This window comes from Rhinichthys klamathensis, unplaced genomic scaffold, assembly GCF_029890125.1.
Source record: "Rhinichthys klamathensis goyatoka isolate OS25496 unplaced genomic scaffold, OSU_Roscu_1.1 h1tg000165l_1, whole genome shotgun sequence".
NCBI classification, from domain to species: Eukaryota; Metazoa; Chordata; class Actinopteri; order Cypriniformes; family Leuciscidae; genus Rhinichthys; species Rhinichthys klamathensis.
The window spans coordinates 4,963,352-4,984,124 of record NW_026606697.1 but is presented as its reverse complement, the minus strand read 5'-3'; the positions used below and the strand labels follow the sequence as shown (position 1 = coordinate 4,984,124).

The 20,773-nt window shown below is 38.6% G+C and overlaps 1 protein-coding gene across 4 annotated transcripts; it reads left to right on the top strand.

Annotated features, from left to right (window-relative positions):
- The first annotated feature begins 3,180 nt into the window (after positions 1-3,180).
- trip6 (thyroid hormone receptor interactor 6) lies at positions 3,181-18,870 on the top strand. Of its 4 annotated transcripts, none has more exons than XM_056259329.1 (11): positions 3,181-3,231; positions 3,590-3,716; positions 6,746-6,959; positions 9,020-9,180; positions 10,083-10,187; positions 11,314-11,877; positions 14,435-14,528; positions 14,630-14,799; positions 14,919-15,097; positions 15,272-15,392; positions 18,417-18,869. In XM_056259329.1, exons 3-11 carry the CDS (start codon positions 6,818-6,820, stop codon positions 18,546-18,548), a joined length of 1,668 nt encoding a protein of 555 aa, XP_056115304.1. In that variant the 5' UTR covers positions 3,181-3,231; positions 3,590-3,716; positions 6,746-6,817; the 3' UTR covers positions 18,549-18,869. The 4 variants fall into 4 exon arrangements, with proteins under 4 accessions (XP_056115304.1, XP_056115307.1, XP_056115305.1 ...); XM_056259330.1 differs by lacking the exon at positions 3,181-3,231 and adding an exon at positions 3,364-3,536 and having other exon boundaries at positions 3,654-3,716; XM_056259332.1 differs by lacking the exon at positions 3,590-3,716 and having other exon boundaries at positions 3,186-3,231; positions 18,417-18,870.
- Positions 18,871-20,773: the final 1,903 nt, after the last annotated feature.

Here is a 20,773-nt window from a genome sequence, read left to right as displayed (position 1 = left end):
ATTTTAATGTGTACCAATTTTTTAATTTTTTTTGTACAAAACAGTATAAAATAATGTGATGTGAGATGTTATTCATATGGTTTGATCATTATTCAGTTGCTTTAGCATTGGCTGATTTAATCAAACCCATTGGCTTAACAATAGATTAATCAATAAAAATGCAACTGAAGACAGCTAAACATTCCTTTTCGTTTTGAGAACAAGTGATATGCCCAGGATTAAGTTGCCCCGGGCGATAAATAAATCCCTCATCTGGCACCATATGTCATTCCAATATGGGACACACAGCATGCATCCCAAAATATGCTCCACAACTCCCTGAAATTTATGGCAAGCCAATTTAATATTTATTCCTTTAAAATAAATAGTATATTTTCTGTAGATTGCGTTGGTCATTATGGAAATGATCCGGCTGCGTCTGTGTTTTTTAATTTGACCGTCGTCAGTAGATCACGCACAGAACTTTCCACTCCCATCGGCGCCATTTTGGAATTGCTGGCCCCAGATGTCAACTATTCACTTACGATTATTAAGTACCTACTATTAATTGTTGTTGATACCTATACTCCAGTTCTACTAGAAACATTTTATTAGGTACTAGCTACTTATTTATGAGACACTAGTATCTATCCCATATGTGATAAAAATCCTATGTAATAGGCTATTTAATGACCACCAGTCACCATGGCAGCTAATTTAACCCTCTGGGGACTAAGCCCTTTTTGGTCCGTTTTCTCTATTTTTACATTTGGGCTTATAAACCATATGTAATGGAGATGGAACACTATGTGTTTGGTATACATGGATTCAGAAGACCCTAAGCTAACATAAGCATGCATGTAATGTGTTTACAAAGGAAGTATGAGTGAAAATTGTTCAATAAACTAGAGAATTTCCAAAACAGTTTTTTAACAAAAAAATATATTTGTCAAAGCCTTTGCTTGACCACATGTGTAATTGTTAAATAAATAGTCCCAGGCGTTTTTCTTAGGAATGCTTAGAATTTTCTAAGCAATGCTTTCCCCTCGTCACTCTCCAGTAATTGTTCCAGAGCTTGTTCCACCGTAAATCGTTTACTGCTTGCCATCATAAAAGTGCTAAAACAATAAATAATGCTATAATTGTATGTATATATATATATATATATATATTATAATTGTTCTGTCTCTCTCATATTTCTCTGATAATCCGCTCCGTAAGCCCAAGCCTCCGTTCGCTCGGTCTCCTTCTCTCCATTCAACGCTGTTTGCGTCATATCCCTAACTATATAGTACCACCCCTTGCAAGGCTACAGAGTCCTCTGATTTTCTAGATACGTCATGGTAACCTTCCTCTGATTGGGTAAGAAAAATATTTCTCCATCAGCAATTTTTCCATTGGTTGTTGCTTGCGGAATCTGCCAAACAACATCGATTTCATTGGCCTTTTACATCGTGGTATTGCGCAACAAGGAAGTGTGTATATTTACAAACCGTTTTCAGCGGAATCTGAGGAACACGGTAAAAAAGACCGCACCTCTCTATAATTAATAGTTTTTATGATAATTACACATTTGTAAAAGTATGCCATTTTGGGCGGTACCGCCCAATCCGTCCCCAGAGGGTTAAATAGGCTAAATAGCCATTTCAATGTATTTAAATAGTTTAAAGTAGGCAATTTCAGAGAGGCTAGCAATTGCAAGCTAACTTTGATAGCATGGGATACCACCCTCCCTTCAGAGAGTCTCTAAAGCCTTTAAAAAACATGAACGCACACAGAAGAGTCTGTAAAGCGTCACACAACAAGAGACGGAGTTAAATTACCTAATGTCTCAAAGCACACAACATTATAATAATAATGAACGTAAACAACTTACAGAGCTCTGACTTGTCCTAGCTGACTGCTGCAGATTAATTTCGACAATGATCATGTTGACATATATTACAGACGCATAAATCTGAGTCTGAGGACGTGAACAGCTCCAGCTAGAACGTCACGGGTTGCCATCTTATAATTACGATAGTTATGTCATTGCGTGAAGTGAACGCAACATAAACTTGTTGTTTTGGTTCAGGAGGAACTGTAAAATGCAGCTGCTGTTCGTTCTTGGCACTCTTTGGATGTCTGTCTTCATCTCTGCATCGCCTAACCGAACGTGCTAAAGATGTGTGATGTCTGGGTGCACAAAGGCATGAAAAGTTGACAGGCATAGTATCACTGCGTTCGGACCGAAGAGGCTAACACTTCACTTCAGTCCTGAAACTTCGACAGAAGATATATGTACATTTTAAAAATACTTAGACCACTTATATTATTGATTGCTATGAGGATGTGAAGAAAGTTTCAACCAGTATAACGAAAAGTGTTTGTATATATATATATATATATATATATATATAAAACGTATCTACCTTTAAAAAAAATTTTTTTATTGAGAACATTATATAAACAAAGAAGGAAACAGTCACAATGTAGAACAAATAAACAAGAGAAATAATACTAATAATAAAAAAGACACGACAGGAATATAACTAATCAGAAAAGATTACATATCAAAGGAAAAGAATACAAAATTAAAAGACTTACATATTTCAATTGTTTTTAAAGCCTTCTTGTTACACGAGTCAGAGATAGTCCCAAAGTAATGTTGTACAAGTTCAGTAAGCTAAAAAGTGGTTTCGCTAAAAAGTGGTTTCTGACCTGAAAATGTACATTTACGTACATGTTTACTCTACCTTTATGTACATGTTTTACTCTACCTTTAAAGTCCCCGTGAACCGGAAGTTGCAAACGACTTTTCTCCAGTGTTGTGACGTATTTCCGAGAGAAACGGAATACTAAATGAGGCAAAATAGTGGGCGTGGCTTTTTTCCCAACTAGCACCTGATTGGATCTAGAAAAGTAGGTGTTTTCATTCAGTCTGTCTACTGTCAGTTGGAGGGGCGTGATTATGGATGTTAAGAAGACGCCCAAACCGTCAAACCTACGTCATCAGGGAAGGTCCTCCAATGCAGAGGGGAGGGGAAATTTCAGATTTTGATTAAAGATTACGAAGCCAAAAAAAAATTTTGTGTGGATTGACTTGCATGGATGAATTGTTCACCACAAAACGATCAATTTAGGCAAACAAAGTAAGTATGGTCAATTTTGAATTCATGGGGACTTTAAATGTTGGAGGAGCTTGCCACGTGACGTCATGCGCGTGGACCGCTGCACACAGGCCTGTCAGCCGCTGCTGATCCTCCAGGAAAAGTAGGTTACTAAAATGAAACCGACAGAGAACCAAAAGTGTATTGGTCCAGATACTAACCTAAAGCTAACACAGCTTACTGATAGTGTTAACTCACATCTTATGAGGCTGTATTTCTTTTAGAAAAAAAAGAAAAAAAATCTCGTATAAATCAGCCTTGCCGTATTCGCTTTATTTAACACACAAATAAACAGTTTAAACTGGATGCTACTCGTCGACAAACTGAGCGGTCTTGAGGGCTCGTTTGTCGTTTTTATGTTTAGGGGATAGTTTTTAATGTTTAACAATTGCATTCATATACTTGGTGGTAAGTGCACAAGGCTGGGAATCTATGAACTGAACTTTTTAATTGAAACACAGGCTACCAGACAGACACACGGACGAAGCTCGCCGGCTCATTTCATGTGCTGATTTCATTTTGCAGATGAAAACGAAGCAAGACGAGGCAGATGCTCGGTAGACTGGGAGTCTGCAGCGTTTTCGAGAGGTACGGGAAATCGTTAATGTCCTATTGTTTAAATAACCCAATAAACACAGGACGCAAGTTACCATAGATGAGTTATTGTTATCGCAAACATCCACGATGACGTTTGTGTGCGGCAGTGTCGCACTTTTATCAGTCGATGTAACTTTGCAATGTTCACAGTCCACTGCAGGAGAGAGAAGCAGTAACGCGTTACATCGTAGATTAATGTGCTTTCAGAGATAAAAAAAAAACATTGTCATACGGGTGATTCATCGGCCTAACAATCCCCGGCTTTGGGTATGAGCTTTCACGGATTGCGGTGCAATCCAATGTGGTCAGGCTGAACATTTCTCTGGATACAAACATAGGCATTTATTAGTATGTAGATCAGTGCAGTGATTAGAAGTCACAGCTGAAAAATACATCTTAAGGTGGTATTTGTTTTGTAACATGGTCGCAGTGGTCATTATCTGGTCCAAACTGGTCTGGTTGACACCATTGGACCAGCAACAACAAATTAGCTGCTAGTTATTTATATAGTTAAGATGGTTTGACTATTTTGGGGGGCATCATAACTGGTCAACCAGCTAATGACCAGTTTGAAACCAATTGCTATCTTAAAGGCACAACATGTAAGATATTTGGATTAAAATAGCCCAAAACCACTAGAACATAGATTTTGTTGACTTGTGTACGTACTTATGTTATCTTAAATGTTTCCAACAATGTTTAAATCCAGAGAAAGCAGCTATTATAACCAGTGTAACGGCCCATGTCAATGTGTCACCTGTCAATGTCATCTCATCTGTATTACCAACAATTTCTGGGTTGACTTCCTTAGAAACCTTGTAAACACCATAGACGGGTTATTTATTAGACGGGTGAGCAACTGTTTGGATACCTTTATCGACAGTTACCGTGTTGTGAGCTTTATAACAATGATTTCTTTTGTCTTATTGTTTGAATCTCTTGTTTTCTAGATTCACCTTGAGTTTGTACCCAGAAAGTAGATCAGACAACACTATTTTGTCAAGTTGCTAACATCGCATATTCAGAAAGAGCTTTATTTGTAGTAACAGTAATACAGCATTTTCTCCACCCCACAGTGTTTAAAACTGAATTGCATGCCATTTAGCAACACAAGTCATCCAGCTTTTATTAATATGATATTCTAATATCGATCTAGCTTACTGCAATGTGCAACAAGTGTCTCATTGCAGCCACCGAGCGAACGCACAGAGTTAAGGGCCGTACACACCGGGACGAATATCGGCGCGCGTTATTCGCCAGAGTTTTTCAACGTGTTTTTTGTGTTCACACCCAAGTGATTTTTGCTGACGATGAGCCGAGTGAACATGCAAATTCATTCCCTGACATTAGATGGCGCCCATTTGCTCTGCAATACCACTCCATAACAGTTCTCTTTTATCAAGATTTTTGTAGTCGCTGTCGCGTTTGTCATATAGCTCTTTATGTTCCGACACCAACGAGACCAGCAGCTCTACATTCATCTTGCCTTGCATCTTCCTCGTCTTATTTCTTCCCGGCAGTGTAGACGCTACTTGGCGTATATCTTCTTTGCCGTTACGTATGTGTGCTCTGCAAGACCATTTTGTGTTTGAGCGCCCCCAAGTTGTGTTTTACTGTAACTTCAGAAGCTCCAGACACGCGAGCAAAAGCGCCAATCTCATTGGTCGTATAGTTTTTGACGCGACGCGTCAAACTAAAAAAACGAACCCGAGGCGTTTTTAAAAAAATGACGCTTTTACGCGTGCCGTTTTTCGTGTCGGTGTGCACACTCACATTGGCGCCCTTTGTTTAGTCACGAGGCGGTGTTAAACGTCGGCGAATATCGCGCGCAAAATTCGTCCCGGTGTGAACAGGCCTTAACGTTAACATAACTTTCAACACAGCACACTAAAACAGTGTTGCGTTACCCCAGAATAATTAAACGTAACTGTAACAAAGTTCAAGAAAGAGGCGAACGTTGAACGTAACTTTAATCGTAAAATATGCATGAACAAAACGAAAGGAGCGGCAGCATCCGATAATGAAGCGTATAATGAAAACAGCAACGTAAAATCTCTCGGCCCTGCTTCATGCCACAGTAACGTTAATAAGACTTTAATATATTAGCTCATCCATGAACACGATTTTTTCCTGTCAGAATTGCTTTCCATTGGTTGTGGAGGTGAAGACGACAACTCCCATGATTCCACGCTCATTCACTGCGCCATCAAGCTACGACTTTGTTGTTTTGAATAAGCGACCTCTAGTGGCGAAACTTACATACTGTGCCTTTAAGCTGGATTTTCCTGCACCATTTCAAAGACCCTGTTTGTATTTTAATACTTCCCATATATCTGTTCTGACTGCGTTTACACTTGTTAGCATCTTGTATTGTTGTGAGGTTTATTTGCTTTGTTTTCGTAAGCTTATAATAACAAACAATCCTCAGCCCTTGCATACACAGGACATTGTCCGGCGGACACCAGATGGCTCAAATGAAAAGTTGATCATTACATAACATTTCCTATCTTATTTTCATGGACGGACTCTGTATATAAAGGATTGTGGATTAAGTGTTGTGGACAATGGCCATTGTACCAATGGTAGACTTGAGAGAGGAGCGAATACATTGCAAGTACTGTGCACCTGTGGGAATTGTATGTATATTTGTGTGTGTGTGTGTGAGAAAGAGAAATGCATTTCGACTAAGGAACCCTGGAATTCCCCTTTCGGCTGCGAATGGTTGCCTTTTCCTGCTTTTTTTTAATTTGGTGCCTATTGTTATCGTGGAAACCATGCGTTGCCACTGGAAACTCAGCATAAAGCATAAACCTGTTTTGTGTAGTTACAGTTATGCTTTTTTTTTTTTTTACAAGTTTGGACAGCACTGCTATAGGGCCGGATCTCTTTGAGTTTTAGGTTTGAGGTGTGTAGTAGAAAATCTAGTTCTATATTATTTAGTCATGCTCATGTACAAACAAGTCACTTAAAACAGAGAAAGGTTACACACTGACAATGTTTATTCTGTGCTGTCCTTGTAGAAGCCTGGTATATCTGGCCCCAACTGGCTGCCTCCAAGAACCCTGGGTAGTTCAGATAGAGCCACAGCACCAATGTCACACTCTGGCCCCGCTCTCTACAGACCTCCTAAGAAAGGTCTCCCCGACCAGAGGCCCAAATATAACATGTATGAGCAGAATGGCGGAACAGGAGGAAATGGGATGCCTGTAAGATATATGGCAACTGGACCTTCAGGTAAGAACCCTTAAACTCTCCAGTGCAGGTTGATGCATCATGCTTCAATATTGTAAAAAACTGACTTTGTTTTTGTTTTGTTTTCTGCGATATACAGTAGTCAACATTTGAAGTGGATCTCGACCTTTCATCAAAGTTCTACATGAATTTTGAACAATACCCGTTCTTCTTGATCCACTTCAAATGTTGACTACTGTACTGTATATTGCGATATGAAAACATTTTCACCAGATGAATTGAATGGCTCTATTTGAAATTAATTAATCTTTCTAGAATGATTGGGGAGATTTTAGGGGAGTGAATCTGCATAGAAAATGATAAACAATTTACAAGCATAGATAAATACAATAGAACAAAAATGCCAATGAAATAAACACTGTGCTCTTCAGGTAAGTCTAACAGTATTCATGTACAGAAATTGAATAATCAAATGTAAAATAGGATTGTATTCTCTTCAATGTATAAATAAAATATAATTTTTTTTTTGTTAAAGCTACAACAGTGTTTTTTTCTTTGTATTTTGTTGTTTGATGTCATTAATGACATAGACAGTAGCAGGAATATTAGGCTGCTGTCACTTTAAGAGCTAATGCACTGATCCAATATAATGAAACGCATCTGTTTTCTTTCTCAATTGTTTGCATTCACGCAAGCCTGTGTTTATGAGGATACACGCCAAGACACGTTTTGGGCATTTTGAATTTCGCATGTATGTGTCCGTTCAAGCATGAATAGACACAGAATGAGAACTGAATTTGGCTCTTTGTGTAGACAGAAAACTGACCACAAGTTGCGAATTCGGTTCTGTTTTGCGTCCTCTTCAGCTCAAAATGGTTTAAAATCTCTTGAGTGTTTAAACTGACAGGACCTAAATCACGTTCAAATGATACATTTTGCAATTAAACCGGGAATCACATGCGTTTCAAACCGTAATGCCTGGTCCATACGGATCATGGATCAACTACGATCTCTTTACTTGACATCGCACATCCTGCGATGTGACTATCTCGGATGCGCACAACGTGATAGCGATGCTAAAATGAAATATCGTGCAGCCCTTTGCTTCATTGTGCGTGAGAAGTTTTATATTGTTGATTTTTAATCATGTTAATACAAATGTTGTTTTATTTAAAGGGATACTTCAGGATTTAGCATTAAGCTTTGTATTAGTAGAAAACCTGTAGTATTTTCAAATTACTGTGCTTTCCACCCTCATATCCCCCTGAGACGAGAGATTTATGTATTTTTTGTCTGGAAAAAATCCTCCGATTACGTAAAAATCGTCATTTTGCGTCATCGGAGGACTTTTTGGCCAGAGGCTAAAGACTACAGCCAGTAGAAGGAGCTGTCCCGCATGTCCTCAACCCGCCCATAGAGGGTGGGATCTCACTCACAGAATGGACACATAGTGTCAGACATCTTTTTTGGAAGCTAAGCTAGCAGGCTCTTGTTCTGTGGAGAAAGCTGAGTAACTTAGTAGGAGAAAGCTGAGTAGTAGGGGTTACCATTCATCCTCTTTTTCCCAGACATGTCCGACCGTCGAGATCATACAAAATGTCCTGGATTCAGCTTTTGCTTTCTGCAGTCGCCATTCATTGTTTACATGCACACCTTTTGTTTCAATCTAAATGAATTCATTCTGATTGGTGAATCTAAAATACATTTTTTGGCTTTTCTCAGTCTAGAAAGCTCCAAATTCAAAAATAATTTCAAATTTCTTCTACATAAATTACCTATTTTAAATACACATTCATCTTTCCAGAGGTGAAGTATCCCTTTAAAAAAAAAAAAGAAGTCTTTAGTTTGAATTTTTAAAAACTCAAGTATAGTTTTTGCCATAAAAATAGCCAGAGAAGCTGACATGGTGTTAAAAAACAAAGAAACAAACATATGCATCATGCTTTTTCCAAACGGACCAGTTTGTGACATGGTTCTTGTTGAACATTGTTTATAATTGTCAACCTTACCATCGCAGTGGTTATTTGATATTAAGCAACTCATCTCTTTACTTGAATTTATTCTTAAAGAAATAATTGATTGAATACTATCTGTGTGCTTAGGGGGATCCATGCAACACCAGCATCAAGATGATCGCTCAGGGTCTTCTGGCTATCATCCATTGCCTCCCCAAATAGGAGAGCGATACTATGCTCCAGGCCAGGGGCCCAAAGAAGACCACCACAACAACTGGAGCCCCCGCATGGCCAGCCATGAACTTCACGTCAGTGATACCCACATGTTCTTTTATAATTATCGTTAAGGACTTGTGTTCTGTAAATGTGATTTGGTTCAATTTGAATTTGTCGATCATTCCTTAAATTTTCTCAAAAATACTGGGAAAATATCCTTCTCATTAAACGTTTTTAAAGTGCCCCTATTATGCTAATTTAAAGGTTCCTGATTTAGTTTTAAATGTCTCCTACAATAGGATTACATGCATCCAAGATCAAAAAACATTTACTTTTCTCATAACATACATTGCATATCACCTCATCAGTCTAAATTTGAAGATTCAGTCTCTCTAAACCCCTCCTTTCCAAGAGCGTGCTCTGCTCTGATTGGTCAGACGGCCCAGTCTGTTGTGATCTTGTTGTGGTCGACCGCTTACCAAAAGCCTATTACCATATCTGAATTTCAGCTCCGGATCTTCCTCGGCGCTTGATACACAGTGATATGAACAGTAACTATGGCTTGGTTTTTCTGTATCAAGTCCTCATCCTATGGAAGTGCACGTGAAGTGGATTTTCAGTGCTAAAAATATCATCTTCTCAACACGACGATATCACAAACCAAATTTTTCCAGGCTTTATTAGCTACAACTACAGTGTTTGAGAGTCAAAGAAGACGTTGATCGCGGGCAGCCAATGAAGAACATAGACTGGCATTATGTAAATTTGTTTCATCATGTTTTTAACAGCAAGTGAGACTAGAGTTACTGATGAACTGTTTTTTTTTCTTTTAGAAAATCTTTAAAACCTCCAGAACTGTTACATTCACAATTAGCGACACTTTAATTAAAAAAAGCATAGAGGCACTTTGAAACATTCCCCATACATTTAATCATTATTGTGTTTCATGAGAGAATAATAATGTGAGTTTTATATGTGGCTGTTATTTGTTCAGGGTCGTGGATCAGAGAAGCACATCTCCAATATTGACGCAGAGATAGACTCTCTTACATGCATGCTGGCTGACCTGGACAATCACCCTCAGAGCTCAAGCGCACCGGTAAACACTTTAAAAGCAGTAACCTTTCAAAATAATGAGTTAAACCAAGTGCCACGGGGAAAAAACGTTTAACAATAGTTTAAAGAATGCTTTCAGACATATTAGTAAGTAAATGTGTTTCTTAAGGCTGGAATACACTACATCACTAGTGCGAAACTGGTTTGGCCATGGGACCCACATTTTCCTGTGGTCATTAAGCTGTGAAAATAAAATGGTATTTTGGGTTAAGGTTATGGAAACTTTAGTTACCATAGCAAATACACAATACTACTATGAACTGTTAATAAAACATGGACGCTGATCCTGAAGAGTAGAATGAACATCATCCCTGCATGCAAATCCTTCCCAGCTAACACACGACGTACCAGTTACGTAATTTTGGTAATCATGACTTACTATTTGACAACGTAGATTGTGCGTGCAATTGAAGAGTGTGTGCCGTGTGCACCGTTTATCTGACAGGACAGGAAACTAAATTTTTCTGAGGTGAGAGACTTTTTATTTCATAAGAAAATAATGTTAGAATAATGACACTGACAAAAAGCCTGACAACTTCTCATCTGACCGCACATACTTAATCAGGACAATTTGACAACATGTTTTTCTCAGGCACTCTACTTAAACTGTGCCTGACAGAAGAGTCAACAGCTTTCACTCATGTCTTTCAAAATAAAAGTCTCGCATCAGTAAAACATTTAGAATGACGTTTTTTTTGGTTTGTTGTTTCTTTGACTACACACTCCACGACTCGCTCAAAATGCTCTTACGACCCACCGGTTGAGAAACACTGAAGTTGAACTACATGACTTTTAAAATCTGAACAGATTCTAAAACACTAGGCATCATACACTTGCTGATTTTGTAAATGGTTAGAGAAAAACTGGGCGTCATACACTAATGACTGAGGATCACACACTACCAGACTTGCAAACACAACAAACTCACACAGAAACATGGCGCCTCGTTGCTAGAAGACGCATGCAAATAACTTTCGCCAACTATAGCATCGGCAAAAATTGGATAGTGTATCCCACCCTTTTGGGTAATGTTTAGTATTGGGGTATTGTGCACAGATCTCTGAAATACTTGATTGTGATTGTCTTTTTCCCCCCATTTGTTTCTACAGTTGTATGACAATGTGCCTTACAGCAAGCACGTCCCTATTGACCGATATAACTCTCCCAACCAGATGGGGGCTCCACCAACAAGCAGGTCCTCAATGGGCTACCCCGCTCCACTCCAAAACCAGTACCACCCCGCCCCACCGTACACCTCTACACCTCAGCCGGACTATATTTACCCCTCCGTCGCCTCTTCAGTCCACAAACCTTACCCACAACCAGTGCCTGCCTCCTACACCACTGCCTCCACCCCGACCGGTCCACGCTTTACTGTACAGGTGAAAACGGCTCAGCCCGTCACCTATTCTCAGAGCGGACGACAGGCGGAGCAAGCGTACACCCCGCCACCGCCCCGTCAGCATGCCTCTCGGCCCCCTCAGCAAGATCGGCCACATTATGAAGCGCAGGGACAGGGCTGGTACCCACCGCCACCTCCCCCTGCACAAGAGCCTCATGGAGATCCCGCTGCCTATAAGGGAGGAGCAGGGAATATGCCAGGAGGGAGAGCCGGCCAGGGAGTGCCGGTGAAGTTGAGTCAAGACCAAGTGTCAGCATATCAGTCTAACAAGGTAAGACCGGTTTATTGGGAGAGGTCGATGTTGGTTTGTCAAGTTGTAGCACAAATGGAAACGCTGCCATGAGACCAAAGGCAGACTTCCTATTGAGTGGCTTTTACAAAAAAAGAAGAAAAACTTGCATTAACCCTTTAAGACCGACGCTCCCATTTGTGTTTAAGAGCCGATAGAAACTGAAAGAAATGGCTAGCTCGATAATTCTTTTTGCATACAAAACCAGAGACGTTACACGTTCAGATCAAGCCTCCAGCATGCTCCTGTTGCGTTGTTTTCACCCTCTAATGAGTCTGTGCAAATTGCCGTAATATGCGTTTACAACAAAAACACTGAAATGCATTGCACGTCTTTGCACACGTTCTATAGATCTGCGATTGAGTTACGTCTTTCCGATGGCTCATAGATCGCTCAGAACCAACTCTTGCTTGCATTTACTCTTCTGTACTGTATGTTCCTCTTTTGTTCTTCCATGTAGTTCATTCATCTTCACTTTATTTTTTGCGAAGCATTATTTGCTTCGCTTTAGTGCTGCACGATTAATCATATCGCAATCGTAATCGCGATGTCAAGCCTATGCGATTATATGACGCAAAATACTGCGATTTTATATTAAATAAATAAATTAGGGCTGTTAACGCAGCATCTGTTATTTTTTGTCGTCCTTTGGCTAGTGTTACATGATCCCGCTCTTATTCATGCGAATGCTTTAAACCATTTAGCGAGACAATTCGCCTTTGGCTAAGCCCCGCCCCCCTTAGTTACTGTTGTTACGTCCGACAAACAAACTTCATCTGGGCTCTGGTATCAACATGGCTTATGCTGTGACAGCTCTTCCTGCTGAAATTTTATCAAACTTTTATAAAGCAGCAAACAAAGTGTCCGATAGAAGTATAGGCAAAAGGGGCTGCAATATACGTTCGAAGGCATACGTTCATGACATACAGGTGAAACGCAAGGAACAACAAGGCATCCAAATAGAGGCAAAAGCATACCGGTCACAGTAAAAAAATGAACCACCGCTTATCCTACTAATCGAGACGGAGGCTGGGACTAACAATATCAAGGAGCAACACTGTTCATGCAAAGCTGGGTAGGTCTCTATTCACTTCTATAATCGTTATTACAAAGCAAACGGACTACGCGAGTATAACGTTGTATTTATTAGCAGCGTGTGCTAGACGACACTTGTCAGGATTTGACTTCGGTTTTGGGAAGGGAAAAAAACGGACACCCCCCTCCAACCTCTCTGGGAAACGTGTATCTGTGTTACAAATGCCCCAGGCACAACGTTTAACCATATTTTTGATAAAACTACGACGGTAATAGCTGGCCGAGACCAAAAATATGAGACGCCTGTGTTAAAGTCAATGGAGCGCTGTGGAAAAGTGTCGGACCTCTGTGGGAGCTCGTTCTTGGCTGCGCTGTGATTGGTCAATCTACATTCTAGGGTGTGGCTTAGCCAAAGGCGAATTCAAAAGAGAGCGCGCTGCCTGTGAATGTCCTGACTGAAAGACGCGCGCCAGTATCATGCGCGTGCACAGACCGTGCGCCAGAATACAGTTCTCTTTCCACTTGAAATGAACGGACAATAACACAATTATGCCAAAATATCATTTGTCGAGTGTCTTCATAACATAAGAGCAGCCTTATGATGGTCGTAAAGAGTTGTGAGAGAATAAGGCGCGTGTGAGATCCGCGTCTCTGTCAGCAACTCTTAAAGGGCCAGCATCCAATAATGCTTTCTGTCAGTAAAGTTAATCAAAGAACAAAGGGAACAGAGAAAAACACTCACTGCTCTTGACCAAAGAACTTGTGTAGCTTTAAATAGGATTTTAGTCCATATAATTTATGCAGCGCAGACTGTTTGATAACTTTATTCAATTTCTGTATATGTCCTGTTAGACAGGAAGAGCACAGGTAAATATGACATTTATTATGGGTTTATGTGAGGATTGTTTTAAGGTTCACTTAAATTAAAATTAAATTAATTTTTATCCAGACATCAATGGCTTATTGATCATTATAGGTGTTATCAATCATTTAGTTGTTGTTGCTAGTTTGAGTTGAGAAATACACATTTCAGAATTATCACTAATCTGTGTGTGCATTTTGCTTTAGAACCAAGCAAGTTGACTCATGAAACCATTTGTTTATTATATCGCAATCGCATATCGCAATATTGACCTCAATAATCGCAATATGACATTTGCCCCAAATCGTGCAGCCCTACTTCGCTTCAGCTATGATAGAGACATCCACCCTTGCGTTGTGTAACTTGTTCATGCATTTTGTGGGCGAAGCAATGAAGGGAGGGAATCGCTTACTGCACCTTTATGTTCGACTTAAGTGGCCTTTTACTTAATACTAATTATCTGCAAGTACAGTTTTTAAATCTCTTTATGATTTGAAGTAGTCTACAAGTGCACCTGCAATACAATGACATGCACTGCTTTTCAAAACGGTAGTGAACATGATTTGTGTGTACAGAAACTCTGAGAATGTATAAAGTTTACATTTGTACAAGTATGGTAAAACATGTACAATGTTCTGCCAGCAGGGGTCAGCACCGCATCCAGAGGAAGAGTTGGATCGACTCACCAAGAAATTGGTGTATGACATGAATCATCCCCCAACTGAGGAATATTTTGGTATGCTCCAATATTTAATGCATTTTTGCTTATTTTATGTGTACAGTGAGGGTCATGGATCTCTCTGTCTCTCTCTCTCTCTCTCTGTCTTTCTCCCTCAGGTCGATGTGCTCGGTGTGGGGATAATGTTCTGGGAGACGGCAGTGGCTGTATTGCCATGGAGCAGGTGTTTCACGTGGAGTGTTTCACCTGCATCACCTGTCATGCCAGACTGAGAGGTCAGCCCTTCTACGCATTAGACCGGAAGAGCTACTGCGAGAGCTGCTACATAGTGAGTTCTCTCTTTCTGTCGTCTTCTCTTGGTTTCTGCCTTTTATTGTATGTTTTTTCTTTCTGTAGCACATTTTACATCAAAACTTTGAGCATTTTTTTCTTCGTCTCTGTTCACAGAGCACACTTGAGCGCTGTTCAAAATGCTCTGAGCCCATCCTAGACCGGATCCTGAGGGCGATGGGAAAGGCTTACCATCCTCGCTGTTTCACCTGTGTGGTTTGCGGCTGTTGTCTGGATGGAGTGCCGTTTACTGTGGATGCCACATCTCAGATCCACTGTATTGAGGACTTCCACAGGTACTCACTCACTTCACTTCAAGCCTCTGTTTCTGTTGATAAACAAAGTTGCATGTTTTCTTTTACTAAATCTTTGCATTATTTGTATTAATATGAGGCTCTTTCAAATGTCCTACTAGTTACTAAATTGATTGATTTTATCTCTAAAACCTTGTTTGCGTCCTGTTTGAACAGGAAGTTTGCCCCCCGCTGCTCAGTATGTTGTCAGCCCATAATGCCAGAGCCCGGGCAGGAGGAGACCGTGAGGATCGTTGCACTGGATCGCAGTTTTCATGTTAACTGCTACGTATGTGAGGTAAGAACCATCATTTTGCATGTTTACTGTTGAATTATTTATGTAATGCACCAACTCAGATATTTGAGAGTAGTTTATTTTTAACATCCATGCAAAAATAAGGGGTTGCATTTAGTGATGTATGATATTGTATCTCAATATTTAGGGGGATTTTGTTAATTATGAAATTAAATTTTTTTAATTTTGTAATTATCTGATTAAATAAGAGTTGTCCATTTTGATTTTCATGGCGACATTATATTTGTAATGATGACACAGCGATTTAGTATAAATTATATAATTACAAATGTTTAAATACATGATATACAAGTATAATTTAGTTTACCATGCTTGTCAGAACATTCACCAGTGCACTTTAACCATATTTTACATATAACTTTATTATTTCTATTGTATTTAACGATATATTGAAATCAGCATCAACAAAATCCATCTTTGCTTTTTTCAGGGTTCCCGCGGATCCTTAAAAAGTCTTAAATTAGATTTTTAAATTTAAGGCCATAAAAAGTCTTATAAAGTCTTATTTTTACCTATGAAAGGTCTTAAATTTTAGATGACACTTTGACTTAGACATATCTAAAAGCTTTCCAAATTAAAACCATCTAATTAGCGTACGTATTTTTATTTATTTATTATTCTATCTTTGTGGATTTGCTAGTTCACGTGACATTTCGCGTCACTCGCGAGTCGCGGCAGCATAACTGTCTCCTGCACGCGAGAGGAGAGAAGGAGAAGAAAGGTCGTAAATGTCAGTTCAGTTGTAAGTTCATTCTTTATGTGCGTATGGTGTGCGATGTGTATTGTCTTTTATGATATTGTAATCATTGTTTTAACAATGTACGAGGCACTGCGAGCTGACAGCGCATTTGTCTCTCGTGCTTTCACTGCGTGATGTGTGCAGTGTAACTGTTATGTCCCCAAGTTAGTTTTTGTCTTATATTTATATCATATTATGTTCTTATATTAGAATATCACATCAGAAAGAGTGCCGTTGTCCCGTGCACAATTCCAATTGTGATATTTATGTTGTACAACAGTTAAATTAACAATAAGTTAACATTGAGTTACTTTTTAGACACAATATTGTTTGTTTTCCCTTTATTTCGCCGACTATAATTTCAAAATGAAACCGTAGCAGAGTCTCAATGCAACACAGCGATGATTTCTTGACTGAAATCCGCGTTTTGAACGAATCACTTGCTTCTTTCCCGAATGAATCAGCCGTTTGAACGAATCGGTTGAATGAATGACTCCCTCAACTCACTTAAGACAGTGATTTGCCGCTGCGGTTTCATATTTAAAGTACCCTTTAAATAAAATGTTAAAATTCGAAATCATTTCATAATTAAATATTGAATATTGATTTAAAAATATATATCTGATAGCTTTATTTATGCCGTTGTAAATGGAGTGTAAATAAATTAATGCCACTTCAGATGCCGCTTCTGTCACCTCTGCACTGCAAAGATGGATTTTGATTGAATGATTTAATTTGACTGTAACAGTGGTACTGTATGATTATTATATAATTAAGTATTATTGTATAATTACTGTATAATTTAATTTGAATGATAGTATTTGACATTAAAGGTGATGCATAACTCTAAATAAGTTTAGAAAAAATGTCCATATATAGGTGAAAATGCCCCTGAAAAAATCAATTTAAGGTGGCAAATATTGCCCCTTAATTAAAATATTAATTTCTGTCACTGCTGTGAACTGACCACTGCATAGAATATGAAAAATATGAATATCTTCGTGAGTCAGCTGTCAACAACAGACCTAAACCAGCCATGGCACCAGCACAAAAACACAATCAGTAAAATATCATCTAATTATTATTAACAAAACGTTGAAAATATCAAGATATATTTTTGTCAATACTGCACACCCCTAATGTACGGTATCAATTTTGATTTCTTCAGGTCTTAAAAAGCCTTAAATTTGACTTTCAAAAGTGTGCAGGAACCCTGTTTTTTGTAAGACTTAATTTGATTGGTAACAGCAAGACACTACAGGCAAAACCATTGTTTTTCAGGCAATGGTCAATTTTGAGATTTTAGGCTATTTTGCTTTTACTAGACTTCTTTCCACTAGTCTGTCAATTCATGGAAGCAAAACAGCCTAAAAATGCCTGAAAAAGTGTAGTGTCTTGTCTTAATCTGGCACTACTGAGTCCAACAGTCAGAAATAAAAACTCCATTTTCTCCATAGGGAAATAGATTTTTAGCTACAACTTATAAACCTTTAAATATAAGCTTTACTCTGAGCAACGACGAGGGTGTTAATTGGTGGTTTTTGCTGAAGCTGTCAGCGCACATTATTTCAACTTTGTTTTAAAATAATCGGAATTCCTGGTGGAAAACTACATTACCCATGATGCTGTACAGAACATTCCACCAATAAGAGAGAAGACAAGCAAAATGTGCCAAATAAGATCTTTAGCTCCGCCCACTCCCATGAAGCACTGCAAATGTCGATCTCCCTATGCTCTCAAAATATTTGTATGTGTGTATATATATATATATATGTGTGTGTGCGCATATTTTATTGCAATAAACGTAATATATACACATATATATATAATCAATTTAATATACTGAAATCAATTTCTCCATTGTTTTTTATTCGATTATGCTTATTCGGAGTGGTTAATAGGATTATAGTTCTTTACCTCTCTTCTTTCCCTACATTTTTTTTTCAAATGCTTTTTTGCTTCTAACCAAAGTTTGTAATGTGTGTAGCTTGTTGGTTTGGTTCATGGCTTATAATGTTTTAATGAAGACTTTTTTTTAAATCCCAATGGGAGAAATGAATAGGGGGGAAATATTTCTGGAACCATCACCACTGAAAAAGTGCGAGGATACTGTTGCAATATTGTTAAATACGTGGCATGAATGCATTTACACTGCAATTACAAATGCATACATAATACTTTGAGAGTATTAAAAATAATTTTGACTATTGAAATGAATGAATAATAAGTGCAGTGCGTGCTAAAGACGAGCTGTGTTCGTGTTGTAGGAGTGTGGTCTTCTCCTGTCTTCAGAGGCCGAGGGAAGAGGCTGCTATCCCCTGGACGGACACATCCTGTGCAAGAGTTGCAGCGCTCGTCGCATCCAAGACCTTTCTGCCAAAATCTCCACCGACTGCTAACGCCCCCGTCCTGACTCGCTGTGCCCTTTCTCTGCTTCATGGTTATTCTTCAGAACATGCAACTATCTAACCATCCACCACCTGGTATTTCTTCCATCCTCCACACTAAATATCCACACGTCAATCGCACAATCTCATGGTAGCATAGAGCTGTGGACAAAACAAACAAACAATAGCTCTTGTGCTTGGAGGAGACTGACTGGAAAGATGAATCTTTAATAGAGAGAAAGACAGGTGGTAATGAAATGTGTGAAATCTTACGCGTGTGTATGTTTATACAAAATGTGAGTCTTGTGAACAGGGTGCATTTCTGACTTTGGAAAATCTGTTTTTACAACAACCTTTCATGAAACAAGGTTCAGTTTCCTCAAATAACGCCCCGATTCTGCTGGCAGTTGGGGTCACTTCATATTGTCCCCGTTCAGATGCTCTTTCACATCATCTCGGTTCTCTTATCCTCTCATAAACAAATACATGATGTTTTCTTCTGCTACACTCGGCGGAGATCAAGCGCTCATTATTTTAATACTTGAAATCATGATTGTTGAAGGATATTATTACTGTATTTCATTTACGGACTTGGTGTTGATATATTATCGTTAAATTCATCATGATGCTAATAATGATTCTCTGGTAAAAAGGTGGAAAAGTTTAACACGGGCAGCTTTTTTTGTTCTTTTTTTTCCCTCCTGCTCTTGTCAGTCCGAACAGCCTCTAGGGTTATGCTGACCTCTTAAAGGGATAGTTCACCCAAAAATAAAAATTGTCATTAATTACTCACCCTCATGTCGTTCCAAACCTGTAAGACTTTTGTTCATCTTCAGAACACAAATGAAGATCTTTTTGATGAAATCTGAGAGATTTCTGTCCCTCCATTGACAGCTACACAACTGACACTTTAACGCTTCAAAAAGTTCATAAAGAGATCGTAAAACTAATTCATATGAATTGAGCGAGTTAGTGCAAATTTTCTGAAGAGACTCGATCGCTTTATATGATGAACAGTTTGAATTTAGGCTTTTATTCACATTGATCAGCAAACATGAACAGAAGCTCAAACGTGATGCGTAACACAAGAATGAACCTCATTGGTTCTCGCGTGTCAAGTGAACATGCTTGAGCTTCCTTTCACCACAACTGACGTGTGAGTTGATTAATGTTTATATGTGAATAAAAGCCTAAATTAAATCTGTTCATCATATAAAGCGATCGAGTCTCTTCAGAAAATGTTAGAACAAACCGCTCAATTCATTTGGATTAGTTTTACGATCTCTTTATGAACTTTTTTTTAAGTGTCAGTGTGAGTTGCGTAGACAGTCAAAGGAGGGACAGAAATCTCTCAGATTTTATTAAAAAGATCTTCATTTGTGTTCTGAAGATGAACGAAAGTCTTACGGGTTTGCAAAGACATGATGGCAAGTAATTAATGACAATTTAAATTTTGGGTGAACTATCCCTTTAAGCTGTCATAAGAATACAGCATATTGTCAGATAGGAATAAAGAGTCAATGCGCTTCAATGAAGGAAGTCTTTGGACAGGTGTGTGTTGAGCTGCATGCAGAGTCTTCTGCTTTGCTCAGTGGTTTGCTTTCGGCAGCGAGCTCGAATAGTGAGAGAAATAGTGAGCGATTAGGGAAAGGAATCTACTATGTTAGAAGAATGACAAATATGACCTATTAGAACGTTTCTCGTAACATTGAGGAAGTTAGTCGCAATTTTGTTACTTAATATACAGATTATTGCCTAACAGAAGATAAGTGGAAGGAAGTTTACAAGAAGGTTAAGACTTTCACTTCAGATTTTGATTGTTATGCATCTGACTTTTGTGCAAAGAGATTGTTACTGACTGGCTTTGTTTTTTTACATCTCTTTTTTGCCGTATTTGTTTTATTTTGTGTCAAAATGCCTTTTTTTATTTTTATTATGTGCAACAGCAAGCATCCATTACTTAAAGCGAATTTACAAAAAGGTTTAAAATAAGATTTTGGTTGTTTGAAGCAAAATAATTAAGTACCAGTGTTTGTTCCGATGAATAGTTACATTTATCTAGAAACTAAAAGCATAAAGTGGGTCAGATGGTTGCATGCTTTATTTATTGACTTTGTCTGGAATATTTTGTAAGATGGTTCAAATATGGTTCAAATCTGATCAATTTGCTGCCACAACTTTTTCTAAACCTGTCATCATTGTCATTAATCACTGATTGATAAAGTGCCCCTGGTTCT

Coding starts and splice junctions, on each gene's coding strand:
- trip6 (XM_056259332.1), top strand. CDS start 6,818: ATGTCACACTCTGGCCCCGCTCTCTACAGACCTCCTAAGAAAGGTCTC. Junction 6,960..9,019: donor TATGGCAACTGGACCTTCAG/GTAAGAACCCTT, acceptor CTGTGTGCTTAG/GGGGATCCATGCAACACCAG. Junction 15,098..15,271: donor TGTATTGAGGACTTCCACAG/GTACTCACTCAC, acceptor CTGTTTGAACAG/GAAGTTTGCCCCCCGCTGCT.